Source organism: Perca fluviatilis, chromosome 9, assembly GCF_010015445.1.
Source record: "Perca fluviatilis chromosome 9, GENO_Pfluv_1.0, whole genome shotgun sequence".
Taxonomy (NCBI): domain Eukaryota; kingdom Metazoa; phylum Chordata; class Actinopteri; order Perciformes; family Percidae; genus Perca; species Perca fluviatilis.
The window spans coordinates 37081885-37098090 of NC_053120.1; the positions used below are offsets into that span (position 1 = coordinate 37081885).

Sequence of the window (16206 nt, forward strand, 5' to 3'; positions counted from 1 at the left end):
TTATCATCTTATCCCTCCAACTCCTCTTCCCTCTCCACCTCATTGGCCCCGTGTCTGTGCTATAGTGTGGATGAGGCTGGCATAGAGGACCAGCAGTCAGGCCAGAGCCACACTTCTGGGGCTGAAGCAGAAGTCCAGTCTACTCCAGGCCATGTGGACCAGGAACAACCACAGCAGCAGGAGCTGGAGGATGGGCTGTCTGATTTGGACCAGGAAGGCAACAATTCTCAACACCACAAAGAACAGCAGGTCAGCAGCTTACGGTTCCTGAGTATTTCTCACGTCAGTGCATTATAATTTTAATGGAGAAACATCCAAAGCTGTTAGTGCAGCTCTAATGGCGCTTTTCCATTACATGGTACCTACTCGCCTCGACTCTACTCGCCTTTTTTGGTTTTCCATTACGAAAAAAAGTACCTGGTACCTGCTAACAGGTACTTTTTTTTTTTTTTTTAGTACCTCCTCAGTCGAGGTTCCAAGCGAGCTGAGGCGAGCCGAGAAGGTGACGTGAAACCCTGCAAGCTACAGATTGGTCGGAAAGAATCGACACTGCATTGCTAAATAGTTTAAATAGTTTAGCCAGCGTTTTTTTTTTTGTTTCCGGCTCCACGCAGAGCTTTCTCCGTAGCATACAAGTGGCCTGATGTTTATACTTCTGCAATGGAAAAGGGACGCCCAGTGCGTCGAGGCGAGTAGAGGCGAGTCGAGCAGGTACCATGTAATGGAAAAACGCCATAAGAGTTGGAGCTTTCTTCATAAGCAGAACAATGTGGAGGTCTACGTGAATGCTGGACTTCCACGGTTCTTATGAGACCCAGTGCAGTTTTGAGCAGAGTGCGGGTCTTTTCCGTAGGCATGGGCAGAGACGTTACAGTGCTGCAGGTATCATGATGGAAAATGTGACTCAGCGATCCAAATCAGACATGAGCCTGGACAGGTGGTAGAAAATCACAGCTGTCAGCATATGTTATATTGTTACACTACTCTGCACAATTTCGTTTCTCAGTGTTGCAGCACACATACACCCCAGTGGGATAAAGTATGACCAGTGGCCTTAGGGTGCGGTATGTCATTTTGCATTATACCCACAAGTTTTTAATTATACACATCTTCACAATTGCTGGCTAGCAATGCTAATGAAAGCTATAACTATTCAGTGTGCACAGCTGTTTGAGAAAAGGGCAGTTTTTGAATGTGTCAAGTACCAAATGCTGAGTCAACTTAGTTTCAGTTGCTTTTTTCATCGTTGAAGGAAAATGAAAGACGAGTGTGTCCGGGGTGATTTACTTGGGATTGTGTGCATTATGAATTTTGCATTATGAATTTGTAGACTATTTTGCTGTTTTAAAGCCAAGATCTGGTGAGGAATCTGTATGTGGCTGCAAATGACTCCTGCTTGGGGTGTTTACATGAGAGGCTGTCTAAGTTGTTGGATTTCTTAGGATCAGACTGGCTTGTGAGGTCCAAAAGGGTGCTTATATAATCCATGAAAATGTTATTCACCGTTCAGTGCGTCTTAGTGCTTTAGTGACCAGGGGCTAGATGACTACAATGCATGTGCATTAATGACAATAGTACAATAGCATGCAATTGGGTCACTGATGCCAAGATACAAATTACCTTTATATTTAGCAATATTAGATTGATCTGATATAAAACCCTCCTGTGTTTCAGGCAGAGCATGGCAGTACTGCCAAGGAGACCGATCCCTCAGTGCCCAGCAAAGAAGACATCCCCACCTTCGACGAGTGGAAGAAACAAGTCATGGAAGTGGAGAAGGAGAAAAGTGAGTGCATAAATTATTAAAACACACATTTAGATGCATGCACACGTATCAAAAGAGAGCCACCACATGACCAACTAAGTGCAGTGTTCCCATTAAGTCCAGAGGCTTGCTTCAGGGGTATTGGTCTCACAGAGCTAGATAACTCAAAGATAGCCCGATGATGTTAATCTCACTTTGTGACACAGGCGCAGTTTGCAGCATTGCCTCTGTAGACAAAGGAGGCCTTCACATGTCAGTTGTAATTTATATGTTATTGCTTCTTTGTCCTTGTTACTACTAGTGTTTTGTGCATTGTCTACCACTGTCATTTCTCTTTTGCTTCCTTCGTCATGTTCTATTTCTGTCTATCTCACTCACATCTCCCTCTCTCTTCGCTCTTTCTGCCTGTATACACGCCATGTGCTGTGGTCAGCAGAGCGTGTGTTTATGTGTGTTGCGTAACCTCATTACTTGTTCCTCTCAGGCAGTGCTCTCTTGCCAGTGTCTGTGATGGGCCTAATGCAACACGCCCTCTTTCCAGGTCAGTCTCTCCATACCTCAACCAGCGGCACCCCCCATCTAGTGAAGAAGGTCCAGAAAAACTTCAAGAATAACTATGCCTCTGTGGAGTGTGGCGCCAAGATACTCTCTGCCAACAACGAGGCCAAGGTTACACGCACATCGCCTCTCTCCCCGGTTGCCTACACACAAACACATACAGTCACACCGCTAAGGATACAGACCGTTGTATTGTCATGTTGTATCAGCAGGTAGATAAAACCTGCTTTAACATCTCTTTAGTCTATTTAACATTTATGATATGAATTAAAACTTAACCTGTGACAGATGTTTAGTCTTACATGAAACACTGTTCACTGCATTTGGCTGTTAAAAACAGGTCAATTAATAAAATCAAAAACTTGCGATGATGATGGTGGATGCTAATTGGCTCCCTCTCATTCTTCTGTCTCGTGTTCAGAGCACTTCAGCTATTCTCATGGAGAACATGGACCTTTACATGCTAAATCCGTGCAGCAACAAAATCTGGTGAGCGCACTAGCACACACAACTGGTACACAGTCCGTAACAGAGCCTGATTTTAGATCGACAAGTTTCATATGAGTTTATCTTTTAATCAACATTCTCTATTTATTACTCTGCAGGTTTGTGATAGAGCTCTGTGAGCCTATTCAAGTCAAGCAGCTGGACATTGCTAACTTTGAGCTCTTCTCATCAACGCCTAAAGACTTTTTAGTTTCCATCAGTGACAGGTATACTCACTTTGTTTCTTGTATGTCCACGCAGTCCCTATAAAATAAATATATTTTTCAGCCAGTATTAAAATTGATTGACATGTTCTCAAAGGCACGCAGTGGGTGGGTGACAATTGAGCTGTGCTGCAGTATGCGCTGGCCTCCAGTCCAATTATTTGCTGTCCGTCACAGTTCATCTTCATCTGCAGTTAATTAACAATTGAGTAAATAGGGAGGAGGGATTATTGCATGTGTTGGCATGGTTTATTGAAGAAAAGGCAGAAGAAAACAGCTGGTACCTGTGATTTAAGTAAATTTTTTTGCCCAAATTACAAATTTGCATCAAGGGGCTTTCCAATCTGTACAGCCTACGACACCCTCTGTCCTTAGACCCTCGATTTGATAAGGAAAAACTCCCTAAACCTAAGGAATAACCACTGAGGAGGGATCCCTCTCCCTCGATAGACAGATATGCAAAATATCTTGTATGTACAGAATAGACCAACATCATAATAATAATAATAATAATAATAATAATAATAGATCATAAAGATACATGAAGAATAGAACCAGGAGGATGTAGCTTCTAGGTGTTTGAACTCTTTCAGGAAATATAGATAGGAAGGAGCAGTGGTTATCAAGTTTAGCATTTACAGAAATCATGACTGCACATGGACTGACACTTCTAACACAATTGGTTCAATGTGAAAGTCATAATATCTTTACAAAATATAAAATGCACAACATGTAGCCTTTGAAATGTCAGTTGTTATATAATGGCATAAATGCCACTTTATCAATTATTTTATTGTTGCTAATGCTTTTTTAGTATATTTATTTTTGAATATGATGGGTGGGAGAAGATTTTCAATGAGGGGGGTCACTCATTTTAGGACATCATGAAACTAGCTGGCTCGCCTCCTCCTCAACCAGCACCATGTAAACCCATCAGGACCAGGGGCCTCATTTATAAACGTGGCGTACGCACAAAAGAAGACGTACGCCACTCTCTACGCAAGAATTGGGATTTATAAAAAGCAAACTTGACGGGAAAATGTGCACTCCTCAACGGACACTCAAAAATTAGAAACGGCGACACAGACGGCAGATGGACGAAACGTGAAACTGTGTGAACCTGAGAACACTGTGTAAAACAAATCAAAATATTCCCTTTATTGATGATATGAAGCATTCACAAAACCATTCTTACAATTAACATCCTACACAAACACCTGTTTGATCCATCTGGGGTGAAAAACAGACAAAAGAAAACAAGCTGCTTTGTAAATTCAAATGAAGATACAGTATATTTGTGAAAAAAAACCTCAAATGTTCTGTCATTATCGTGGCTGGTTAGCTCAGTTGGTAACGCGGGCGCACACATGCAGAGGTTTATTCCTCGGCGCATAAGGTCCAGGGTTTGAGTCCGACCTGTGACTGTTTTCCTGCGTGTCTCACTGTGGCCTCCAAACCTATTTTCTTCTTTTCCACCTCTCTAACAAGAACTACAACTTCACATTGAGTGAAAGTCCTTTGCTGTGTTTTCCTGCATGATGTCAGTATGGCTGAATATTAATTTGGGGCGTTTCACTGACTATTTAAAGGAGAGCTCCGGATAATTTTTTTACCTGAATCTTGATCGCTATACAGTACGTCTCTGAGTACTGTTGATAGGGAAAAAAACTACGAAAATCAGTGCTAGTGAACTGGAGTTGCTGCGGCTATGTCCAGAGCTCCCACTCAGCTAAAATGCTAATTGTGGGGGCATCCTATAAAGAGTGTTTTTGTGCCTCTTAGCAGACACAAAATGCAATTTAAAATGTGCGACATGAACAGGGCTCTTATGCGACAACAAGAAGCGTTTTCAACTCAGACATTGTGAAGAAGCTGTTTAAATTCAAGTTTGTACTGTCACCTGCCTTCTCTCGATCCTGCCAGTAGCTAGCTCGGCCTGCTAGCTGCACAGCGGCGTCCGGGATGAAGGGGGTTCAGCCGTGACGTGAAGCCCCCAAAGCTGCGCCACATTTAGAGTCAACTGTGGTTAATAAAGGGAATCCGGCGTAGGGCGTGCGTGTGCATGGTTTTATAAATCTGAATATTTCAGCGTGTACTCGCATCATATGTTTCATCCCTATGCCACTTCTTTCAATTTGCCGCACAGTTTTATAAATGAGGCCCCAGGACTGGTTAAAATCCTTTTCTCTGTACTGTATTAGCAGTCCTAACTTAATTTTGCTGCCAGAGCTGGTGTTGTCTGTGCTTTGGATTTCACAGTCAGGATTTATTTCCATCATCTCGCACCACAACTCCAAAAAATTCCACCCTCTGGCGTGGAAGGACGGTCACACGGAGTACCGTGGCATTTGCACCATGCCTTTGAGGACATGTCAGATTGTGTTTTGAGCACACTGTAGGTCTCACATACGTGCAACTTACTTTTCTGTTGTTCTGTCTGCAGATATCCTACCAACAAGTGGGTAAAGCTAGGTACTTTTCATGCCCGTGATGAGCGCATAGTCCAGAGCTTCCCACTGGATGAACAGCTATATGCTAAATATGTGAAGGTACTGCTTTTTGTATCATACTTCATTGTTGTTGGTTGTGTTGTTTTGTTTTGGGTTTGTTTCTGCTGTTTTATCTGCTCTTTTCCTGGAAAACATTTTGTAACCCTATTGAGAAAAGTGCTATAGAAATAGTTTATCGTTCTTGTTACTGCTTTTTTCTTTCTCTTGCTATAACGGTACACTTATGTCTCGAGGAGAAGAGCATTAAACAATGAATTTATTCATTCTTTGGAAAATTACAGCTCCTAGTCGATGAATACACACACACACACACATTCATTCATATACAGTACGTGGGTTAAAGCTGTATTTAAAGCTCAGGGGACCCTCTTATGACTTCATGGTAAGTTAGCCATGCCATCAGCGCTAGCTGTAACCCCTCCTTGGACTGGATGAAGAAATGTGACTGTGTGACTGTGAGGGCGTGTGTGTCCATGACAGAGTTTCACTTGTAAGAACTAAAGGGCAGATGCACATAACTATTGGTTTGATTTATATTGGAGTGTAACAACTCCTCCAAGTCTGTTGTAGTTTGTGCCAAATGCTGCTGACAGTCGGTAAATAGAATCATCAGTGTGAGACGTTTGGATTGACTTGAACTTAAAGAGTTTTGTCTTATTGTTTGCCTTCTGTTCTACTCACAGTTGTTCGCACTAATAGATGGACTTTTTAATGTTTGATATTTTTCTTCCTGCATCTCTCCAGCCACAATTCCACCCTAAAATAATTGTTGGTGTAATTAATATCCGTTTCTGTGCTTTTTCTGAGCCGTCTCTCCCCTCACACTTCTACCCACGATGTTGCTCACTAAATATTCACTGTGCAGACCTGTTAAACAGTTGGTTAATGCTCGGATGATTATGCTTTATATGTGGCAAGAGTGGGTGTTAACGTGTGGGTGCTTACTGTGATTCATGTGCTTTATTATAAAATAATATTTTTTTTATTTTTTATTTTTGTATTGCATAAACTGATTCTTGTGTAGAAAGTTTGAAGGTTATCTGATTTGGTTACCACACTGATCGAAGCAGCTGAAAACGGTTACGTCTCGTTCTGATGTTTCACATCTGTCCTGAGCTTGTCTCTGTCTGTCCCTGTGTCTTGCTTGTGCTCCTTTCTTACTGCTTTCAGTATCTTGCCTGTGGACTGTTCTAGAACAATGACCCAGCGTGTTCCAGCAGTGTGTTTTGTCTTATGAGAGAGCCAGGCTGTAAGCAAATGCTGGACTTGCTTGTAGCTTGAATCAGTCTTTACTGATTTCTTTCTCTCTGTTTTATTTCCTCTCTCCTTCTGTCTTTCTCTTGCATCAGATGTTCATCAAGTACATAAAGGTTAGCACTCTTCTCTCTCTGTCAGAGGTTATGATGCGCCGTTAAACGCACTCTTGCAATGGTCATACACTGTAATGGGTGAGCTTTGGCAGAGCATCCTCTTTAATGCATGCAAAAGATGGTAAACAAGTAGAACATGCACATAAACCATATTGTCAACGCTTGGCAATTCTAGTATTTTATTTTCACATAATTGGTGGATTATGGGTTTATGGAGTGGGCACACATACTAATACACGTATTATTGGCATTGGTACTATTGTGGATGATATTTTTATTTTAAGAGTTTATCCATTTTCCTTTTTTAGGTTGAACTCCTCTCCCACTTTGGTTCAGAACACTTCTGTCCACTCAGTCTAATCAGGTAAGATGGCAAATGGCTCATCCCAATTCCCTTTTATATTCTCAGACCTCTCTTTCTGATTTGAAAGGGACTCTAAGCGATGTTGGGTGACGTTACTTCTTGTTGACGTTAGTGATAGACCAATTTTATCGGCGGGCCGATATTTGTGTTTTTACGCGTATCGGCCGATGCCGATACACGGCTGCTGCGTTCGCCGGTAGTTTTTATTTACAGACCGGCGTCCACAGGCAGCTCTGTGTTGCTGAAGACGCTGCACCCATCCATATGATGCACATTGCACACATAATTTGGGTGATATGAATGTAAGATGATTGCAGAAGTGACACTCATAAATCCAGTGTGGTAGGGTTTACATTTTTATGATGTAAATTGAGGGAGCAAAAGAAGTATCGGCTCCAAAGATCGGCTCAAGAAAATCGGCAGCCCGTATCGGTCATCGGCTAAGGCTGAAATCGGTATCTGCACAAAAAAATCCATATTGGTCGATCCCTAGTTGACATTCGAAGTATTGTCAAACCAAACGGAGGCTAGATCGCCTCTCCCGCCTCCTCATCCCGTCCCCTTCCGTGCTTCCTGAAACAGTCATGGACGCGTATTGTGGAAGTAGCCTACGTGCTAACGCTGCGGCTGTGATTGCTCAACCAACTCCTTCTTGTCGGTTATTGGCTGGAATACTGTTCGTTAGGTTTCGTGGTACAGGTTGGCGCAGTTTGTTTTTGTTGCCGTTTATGGAGCCTGAGCCGTCTACAGAGACTTTTTTTTTTTTTAAACAGTTTGTTCAGGGGACAGGCAGCTAGCAGATAGTGAGGAGATATTTGCTGTATGTGACAAAAAATGTTGTAGCCTAAAAAACACGTCACATCACTAAATAATACAGCGTTAAAGATCTTACACACTTCAAACCCCTGAAGTTGAGTTCCACTGCAGCTTAGCCTGGGAGGAACCATTAAGGTTACTGCTCTTTCTTAAGGAAGTAGAAACACTGGCCGAGAACAGGAAACTGTATGCATCTGTACTTAAGAACCATAATAACTGCTTGATTCAGCCAGAACCGCTTTTCAACAAGTCATTTGAGTTTACACTGGCTAAAATGTACTGCACACAATGTTTGTTTTTTTATCCCGAAGAAGAAGAATGACTCCAGTGTATCAGTTTACACTTTATTGTACCGTAATTCCTGGAACTATGCTGCACTTTAACTATTAGATTATACAAGAAATGGACTTGATCTTTTGATCACTCTCGTATTCTCTGGCTCTCTTAGTGGGTGTTTGCTGTATGCACTCATCAAATCAAGAATATGGTTATTGAGGTTGCTACACTGTTGAGGTTAATTATGAGGGGTGGAAGTAACAAAAATGAATGGCCAAAATGCATGTGAATGCAGATGTTTGACATTTTATTTACTTCTGCCCAAGAAGTAAAGCAAATTTGCTTGGTGTAAACGATAAATGTTAGGTGGGTGTTGTGAATGATGAATGACCGTAACAAAGCCCAGTTCATTATCACAGCAACACAAATTTCAAATCAAATGGCAAACAAGTTTATCAAACCACTCTATTTTTCAATTCACATGCATTTTTGTTACTTCCACTCCTTATAGTTACTAGTCAATGTGTTTCACCTGTTCACCTATAAGATTTACTCCAAAGTTCAAGCCCTCTCTTGTACACACAGTTTATCTCACAAAGGCACATGTACTGTACATACTGTACATGTCTGTCCCAGATCAGCAGGGTCATCAGGGGCTTGTTCTAAAGGAACTGCTATTGGGGTGTAAAGGGGTTGTAAAACTGTAAAACAGTGAAGTTACTTGTGATCGCCTTTCTTACATTTCTGAGCTGAGTGACATGCTTTAAAAAGCTGCCTTTCTCCTTAAAAATAGCCACCTTTTCTGTGTAGTAATAACTTTTAACCTTTTCTGTAGGTATGTTTGGTTATGTAACACTGTATGTGCGTTTGTGTTTTGTGTAGGGTGTTTGGTACCAGCATGGTGGAGGAGTATGAGGAGATAGCAGATTCCCAGTATCCGTCAGAGAGACTGGAGTATTTAGATGAAGACTATGGTAAGATGGTGACCTGGTATGTCTTTGAATGGGAATTTTTAAAGGATATTGCTGCAAATTACTGGGCTACAAAGGACCCCGATAAGAGAGTCAAGTTACATTCTTGCTCTCCAACTTAGTCACTAAGTAACGTGGGCTGGAGTTAACTATTTACATCAGCTGGCCTTTTGCAGCAAAGCTTTATCGACTCAATTATTGCAACTTTTTGTGATTTATTGTCAAATTCCATAAAAACACAAAACATGTATTTACGGTTTAATGTTATTAATTTTTATCGCGTGAATTTTTAAGCGGAGTCATGTATTTTGATGTAGATATAACCTGCAGTATGTCTTTTTTTTCTTCAGACTATCCAACAGGCTACCATCCTTCAGAGGACAAGGCCTCTAAAAACCTGCTTGGCTCAGCAACCAGTATGTATATGCATATACAAAGACTAATGTACAGAAAATAAGCTACAACAGCATGGTTGATGTCAACAGCATGGGCGGAGGGGGCGACCTCTAGCTCACCCAGTAGGAGCGTGCGCCCCATATAGGCTGAGGCCTTTGCAGCGGCCAGAGTTCGAATCCGACCTGCTTCCCTTTGCTGCATTATCATCCCCCATCTCTCTCCCACCCTTCTGTCTATCCACTGTCACTCTGAAATAAAGAGAAAAAAAGCCCCAAAAACAATCTTTTAAAAAAAGAAACTCACACAAAAAACAGTTAGTTATGGATTTATAGGGCAGTGTTGAATGAATTCTCAGTATCTTAACCTACTCAGTATCACACATAGATGTAGACTTGGGTTTGAGTTGCAGGCATTTTTCAGCTTCCACTACACTTTTCTTTTTTAACCACACATGAACCACACATGCAGAAGCACACTGGTGCCCCTCTGTCTCCTGATTTAGCAAAGGGAGGACTGGTGCACCCCCCCACACACACAAATGCTGTACACACAAACTCTCTGGCCTTAAACCACGAAACCATGAAAAACAGCAAACCAAATTTCTTTCTCTAGACGGGCAGGCTCGGAGGGGAACTGACCAAGGCAGCATGGGGACTGAAGGAAAAGTTGGAAAAAAAAGTTAAAGACAGAAAAATCGGGGTAATAATGTTGAAGCAGTTTAGAATAGCAGCATCAGAAAGGAGAGTAAGAGAAAAAGGAATAAGAAATGGCAAAGCCTGTGGCTTAATTGACACGGTTTGGCCACATGCTGTTGCCAGTCAACGTATTCAGTGTGTGTTCGGTGTGTGTTCGTGTGTGTGTGTTCGTGTGTGTGTTCGTGTGTGTTTGTGTGTTCGTGTTCTTTTTTCTTCTAGATGCCATCCTAAACATGGTAAACAACATTGCTGCTAATGTGCTGGGCGGAAAGCCAGAGCTGGAGGGTGGAACAGAAACAGGAGGTACTTATCCCTCATACACTCAGTGCTTCCTGTTCCTTTTTACCATGCTGCTGTGTTTGTGGGATGCTGCAATTTAATACAATTTCTTGCACCATTTTGACTTGTTAGCATTAAAATATATTTTGAAAGCTGAAATATATTAATTCCTAAACTGTAAATTTGAGGAGAAATTGCAACATGCTGGGTTCATTAAAGTGAAAATGTAAAAGTAAAAGCTGTTCTGCAAGCCTTTTACACATTTACTGATTTCAGAGATGCTTGATACACCATAACAGAGCCCAACATTATGACTGGCATGGCTTTGCTTATAGAATAGAATAAATCTTTTTTGTCCACCGGGGTGGAAATTTTCCTTTGGCTCACCAGACATACAAGAAATAAACATACAGACAACATATCAGACATAATAAAAAAATTAAAAAAATCAAGATAAGAACAAAATAAATATGCTTAAATTCATTAAGATAACAGCTCATATTGATGTTGTCACTTGGTTTGGTTAAGGATGCTGATGGCATTTGGAATAAAGGATTTTTTAAAAACACTTTTTGCCAGAGGCACTCTGAAGCGCCTCCCAGACTTCAGGAGCTCAAACTGGCTCGAAAGAGGGTGTGTACTAGAGTCCGGATCGGGCCGAAATTTTCTGTCCGAGGCCGGCCCGCGTCCGACAGAGCCGTGACCGAACCCGGCCCGAGCCCGACAGGTATTAAGAAATTTGTGTCCAAGCCCGACACAGTTAAAATCTCATTTTTTTCCTCATACTAATGACACATGTAGGCTACGTTTGTTTGTGTGGAAAGCCCGCTTTTGTTAAGAAACTGTAGGAAGGCATTCGGAAATGTCAACAGATGAGCGCATACGGGGCAACAAGCGCACGTTAATCAGCTGTTGCCTTATCGCGCTGATGTGACCGAGCCCGACCCGATCCCGACCATAATTTCTAAATATCTGTCCAAACCCAGCCAGGCCCATCGGGTACCGTCGGGACCCGTCGGCCTCGGGTCGGGTATCCATGCCTTAGTGTGTACTATCTGCATTGATTTTCCTAGCTTTCTTCCTCATTCTATCAGTGTATATTTGGGTCAGATGTTTTTTTTTTTTTTTATATTCTCTTTGAGCAACCACCCTTGTCACATGGCAATATGAAGTGAAATTGGTTTATCCGTGTAAAACCACTGATCGTTTCCAGATCAGCTTGCGAAAAAATGCTCTCGTAAAGATGCGATGAGTCACCCATCCAGTTTAGATGCCACTACGTCTTTAAGAGCACTAGTGATCGTTTCACTATCACTTCTGATCAGCAGCTAGTATAAAGTTTGTTTTTATTTCATCTTTTTTTTTTATGAACACTTTGTTTTTTCACATGAAATCTGATACTTTACACTTGAGGTGAAAATGTTATTTTATCAATTCGCAAAGAAATTGCAATAAAAGCCGATTGAACATTTTGCAAATAAACAAAGATCCCAGAGCTGCTGCTGTTTCTGCTTCTTCCGTAGACGCAACATCGGTGTGTCACATGTCCCCTGACAACCCCTCCACACAGTGTCTATGAACAGAAGAGAAGATACATAATCATTCCTTACAACTACAGAAATACTTTTCTTGAAAATATTGCAGAATACCAGGACTATTATTCTTCACAAAGACCTTTTTAAAAATAGCATAACAGTTATTTCACAGAAATGTTCAAACTGCCCCTATTTTCTCCGTCACGCTTTTCCTGCACTCTGCTCGTACTCTCACTGTTCAGCTGCCTGTTTTCTCCCCGTCTCTAACGGCCGGCATGCCTGTCTTCCAACATATTGATTACATTAACTGCTGCTAAAACTGGGTCACTTTATTTCCTCCTCTAAAGTGCGAGCAAATGCACAGCCTTGACTGTTGATGAGTGAGTGAGTTGGGAGAGCCAGATGTTTATTTGGTTGTTGGCAGGAGGTCTCAATCAGCCTGTCAGCAGAACTTTGGCTCTCTGTGTTTTTTACTTCTTGGTAGAGGAGCAGAGATGAATTAAGACTGAGGGGGGCCTATGACGCCAAGCCTGCTCCTTGCCAAAAAGGACTCTCTTACTCCGCTTTTCCCCTGGGGCATCGAGTTAAAGGGAAAACTCCGCCTGACACACAGATTTAGTTTATTTTGCTTTTGCTCCTATAAAATTTCTTTTTAGATTTACGTTTCTCTCTAAAATAAAACCTAATTCTTCCAGGAAGACAAGCTTTGTAAAAAGATAGAACACTCGTTCCAAGAGTTATATAATTTGTAAATTATGAGCTGCTACAAAAATTAAGTTTCCTTTTTATTGAAATGGGATTCCACAAAGTCAGCCTACCATTTATTGTCATAGGAGAAACTCTTTACAGTTTGGTTCTGATTTCCATTTTCACCCGCAGAGTAGGCAGGGAAGAGTGAGAGTGTGGGAGAGAGATCAGTTCTAACTGGACTAGACTGGTTCACAGTATTTCTGACTTGCCCAAACATGGGCTTGCCAGACACCAGAAAAGGGTCTCTGTTCTACACTTTGCCTCCTACAGACTCATTGGGGAAAAAGCTGCCACTGCCGAGTTATATGGTTTTGTGTACTCTTAAACAGCAACCTGTTCAGAGTTTAACTGTTGTGTGTTTTTGTAAATGCTAGGTAATACGACAGCAAAGGAGGATGAAAAGGAGAACACAGAAGTTTCACCTACACCAGCTGAAACACCAAAGGACTCTGCAGAGTAAGACCAATAAACCATTATGAATGTAAAGTGATTTATATATGTCACAGAAGGATGAATTCAGACACAACTAAATTTGGTGTTTTTCGTCACCTTTTCCACAGCTCTGTTATAATGCTTCTAAATTTGTATCTGTGTCTTTCTTCCAGACTTGAGCCCGCAGAGCCAGAACATACAGCAACCCAGGAGGACTCAAATGTCTCCAGTGACTCTTCCACACCTTCCCCCTCACCACCAGACTCCCAAGAGGACAGACAGATTGTCACTCTGGTAGAAGAGGAGGAGGAGGACGAAGAGCCCAGACGGTCTACTGTCACCCTGATGGAGGAGGAGGGAGAGGAGGAGGAAGAGAAGAGAGAGGAGGCGACGAGGAGGGAGGCAGACAGGAACCAGTGGGAGAGCCAGACCTACTGTCCTTTCTCCTCCTTCTCTTCCCTGTCTCTGTCCTGCATGGCCACCCTGCAGGAGCTCCTCCATCGCTGGTGCTCCGCCAGGCTGGCCAAGGAAAGACTCCGCAACCTTAGGCGGAGGCAGCTGAGAACTCAAACACAAACGCACCCTGATGCAAACACCCCTTCCCTCACAAACACACCTCCGCTGATCCCTGCCCCTGATCCCACACCTGTCAAAGAAGCTCTTCCCCTCACAGAAAAAGCTCCAGAGCCTGAGGTGCCTGTTAAGGGCCATGAGGGGAATGTCTTGGGTGAGATGCACACCACACATCCAAACACTCACACCCCTGAAGCACACACTCCAGAGCTCAAGCTCGTCCTAGAGCCTAGTAGAACAGCCACTATCCCCCCTCACAGTTTCTCAGACACCCCTAGCTCCCTGACAGTGCCTACCCCCTCCCATGAGGAGAAGCTGCTTCCTCCCATCAAAGACGCAGCCCTCGACCCAGTCCCCACTCCACCCCTCCAAGCTGCCACTATCCCAGAGACGCAACAGGCCAGCAGTGCCACCCCCACCCTTACTGTGAGCTCACTCCCACAGCCTTTGGCCTCCGAGACAGCCTCTCCTGGTATTCCAATTCCCCCTGGCAAGGAGCAGCCTGTTCAGCCTCTTCCCACTGCATCGAGGCCTGAAGATCTTATCCCCCCACCCACTGAACTGCCAGCACTCTCCCCACTGACTGATACAGACGAAGTAAAGGCAGGCACAGACAGTGGGGACTCGCAGAGACACAACGTCCAGACTTCTCAGACTCACGGGGAGCAGGGGGACTCGCTCACTCTCACCGGAGAAGACACCGTGGACGAAGACCTGTTGAGCACTATTGGAAATGGCAATGTCCACCGGACGGCTACAGACTTCTACGCAGAGCTGCAGAATGGAGGAGATTATAATGGTGGAGCGATGATCGGGAACGGCATGTTGAACGGGGGAGCGGTGCACGGCTCCAGCCAGAAGGAGAGCGTGTTTATGAGGCTGAACAACCGCATCAAAGCCCTGGAGATGAACATGAGTCTGTCCAGCAGATACCTGGAGGAGCTCAGCCAGAGGTAAACAGATACCCCTTCTTTCAAGTTTATGTTTTGGATTCCATTTTAGATTTATGTGACCAGTGCCGTCATACCATGAATTCCAAACTATGGAAGGGTTCCTTACGGGATGTAATTTTTGCATTTGTGTTGCTCAGATACCGTAAACAGATGGAAGAGATGCAGAGAGCGTTCAATAAGACCATTATCAAACTGCAGAACACCTCCCGCATTGCTGAGGAGCAGGTCAGTTTATGCGAAGGCAATACGAGCAAGAGAAGTGGAAGCATAACAGAAAGTAGTTGCGTGTCTTTGTCTGATAGTATGAGTAACCTTTTTTTTTCCCACTGCTTTTCAGGACCAGAAGCAAACAGATTCAATCCAGGTCCTGCAGAGCCAGCTGGAGAACGTCACTAAACTGATGCTTAATCTCACCGCTACTGTCAGCCAGCTGCAGAGAGAGGTAACGTAACGTACCGTACCTGTATCTATTGTATTGCCTGCTGCGAACATATTGCTCAAGCCACCTACACGTGATCAGAGGTAAAACCGCGGGGAAGGGCTCAGAGCATATTGCAGCCACAGAGACAAAGCGCCGCGCAGGTCATCATTGCTTTTGGCTTTGGTTGCGCTACCAAAGGTCAGCTGCAACAAGGTCAAAGTTTAATCATTTGAACTTTGGGCACAGCGCTCAGCACAATTTTGAGTGGTGCGCTACTCCAAGGATAGCACCTTTTTTCCAATTTTGTTCATTTTTTTTTTTTACTCAGTTAATCATATTCGTTTTGAGAATTTAAGCTCTACCCACTCCAAACACAAACCAACAAAAGTAAGAGACGTGTTAGGTTTCCAGCTTGGAATGCAGCAATGTGTTTTATGTCATACTGACATGGAGCAGACCACATGGAAATGGGGCTGCACAGCACATTTGTGAAGTTGAACAGGGAACTGCTGAAAAGATGATAGTTGAAAGACCATGGACTAATTATAAAACTTTTACTACATTGTAGCATGTCTGAATACCCTGTCTACCATTACAAGTGAAGAAGAAGTCAGGAGAGAGAGATTAAAGCTGATTCTTTAAAGGTCCCATGACATACCTGCCAACATTTGGTTTTGAAAATCCGGGAGATTGCAACATCTGGGGCATGGCGGTCTGACCTGAGGGGGGTTGTTTACTGTTAAGTGTACTGTAAGTCTGTGCTACCAACTTTGCAATCTTGAGTTCAGCTTGCTTCACATTTTCTGCATCTGTCTGTTCTTTCATGATGAAG

The 16206-nt window shown here is 43.0% G+C and overlaps 1 protein-coding gene across 4 annotated transcripts in view; it reads left to right on the forward strand.

Annotated features, from left to right (window-relative positions):
* The window catches only part of suco (SUN domain containing ossification factor), a 59816-nt gene that overhangs the window by 34608 nt on the left and 9002 nt on the right, over positions 1-16206 (forward strand). For 3 of the 4 annotated variants that reach the window (XM_039810338.1, XM_039810340.1, XM_039810341.1), the window contains 15 exons: positions 66-249; positions 1675-1786; positions 2307-2434; positions 2745-2812; positions 2929-3036; positions 5477-5582; positions 6893-6913; positions 7222-7277; positions 9252-9343; positions 9691-9756; positions 10651-10734; positions 13370-13451; positions 13601-14953; positions 15091-15178; positions 15291-15395. In XM_039810338.1, coding sequence (XP_039666272.1) covers positions 66-249; positions 1675-1786; positions 2307-2434; positions 2745-2812; positions 2929-3036; positions 5477-5582; positions 6893-6913; positions 7222-7277; positions 9252-9343; positions 9691-9756; positions 10651-10734; positions 13370-13451; positions 13601-14953; positions 15091-15178; positions 15291-15395 — 2653 coding nt within the window. The remainder of the gene's footprint in view (positions 1-65; positions 250-1674; positions 1787-2306; positions 2435-2744; positions 2813-2928; positions 3037-5476; positions 5583-6892; positions 6914-7221; positions 7278-9251; positions 9344-9690; positions 9757-10650; positions 10735-13369; positions 13452-13600; positions 14954-15090; positions 15179-15290; positions 15396-16206) is intronic. The other variant, XM_039810339.1, reaches the window with a different exon arrangement.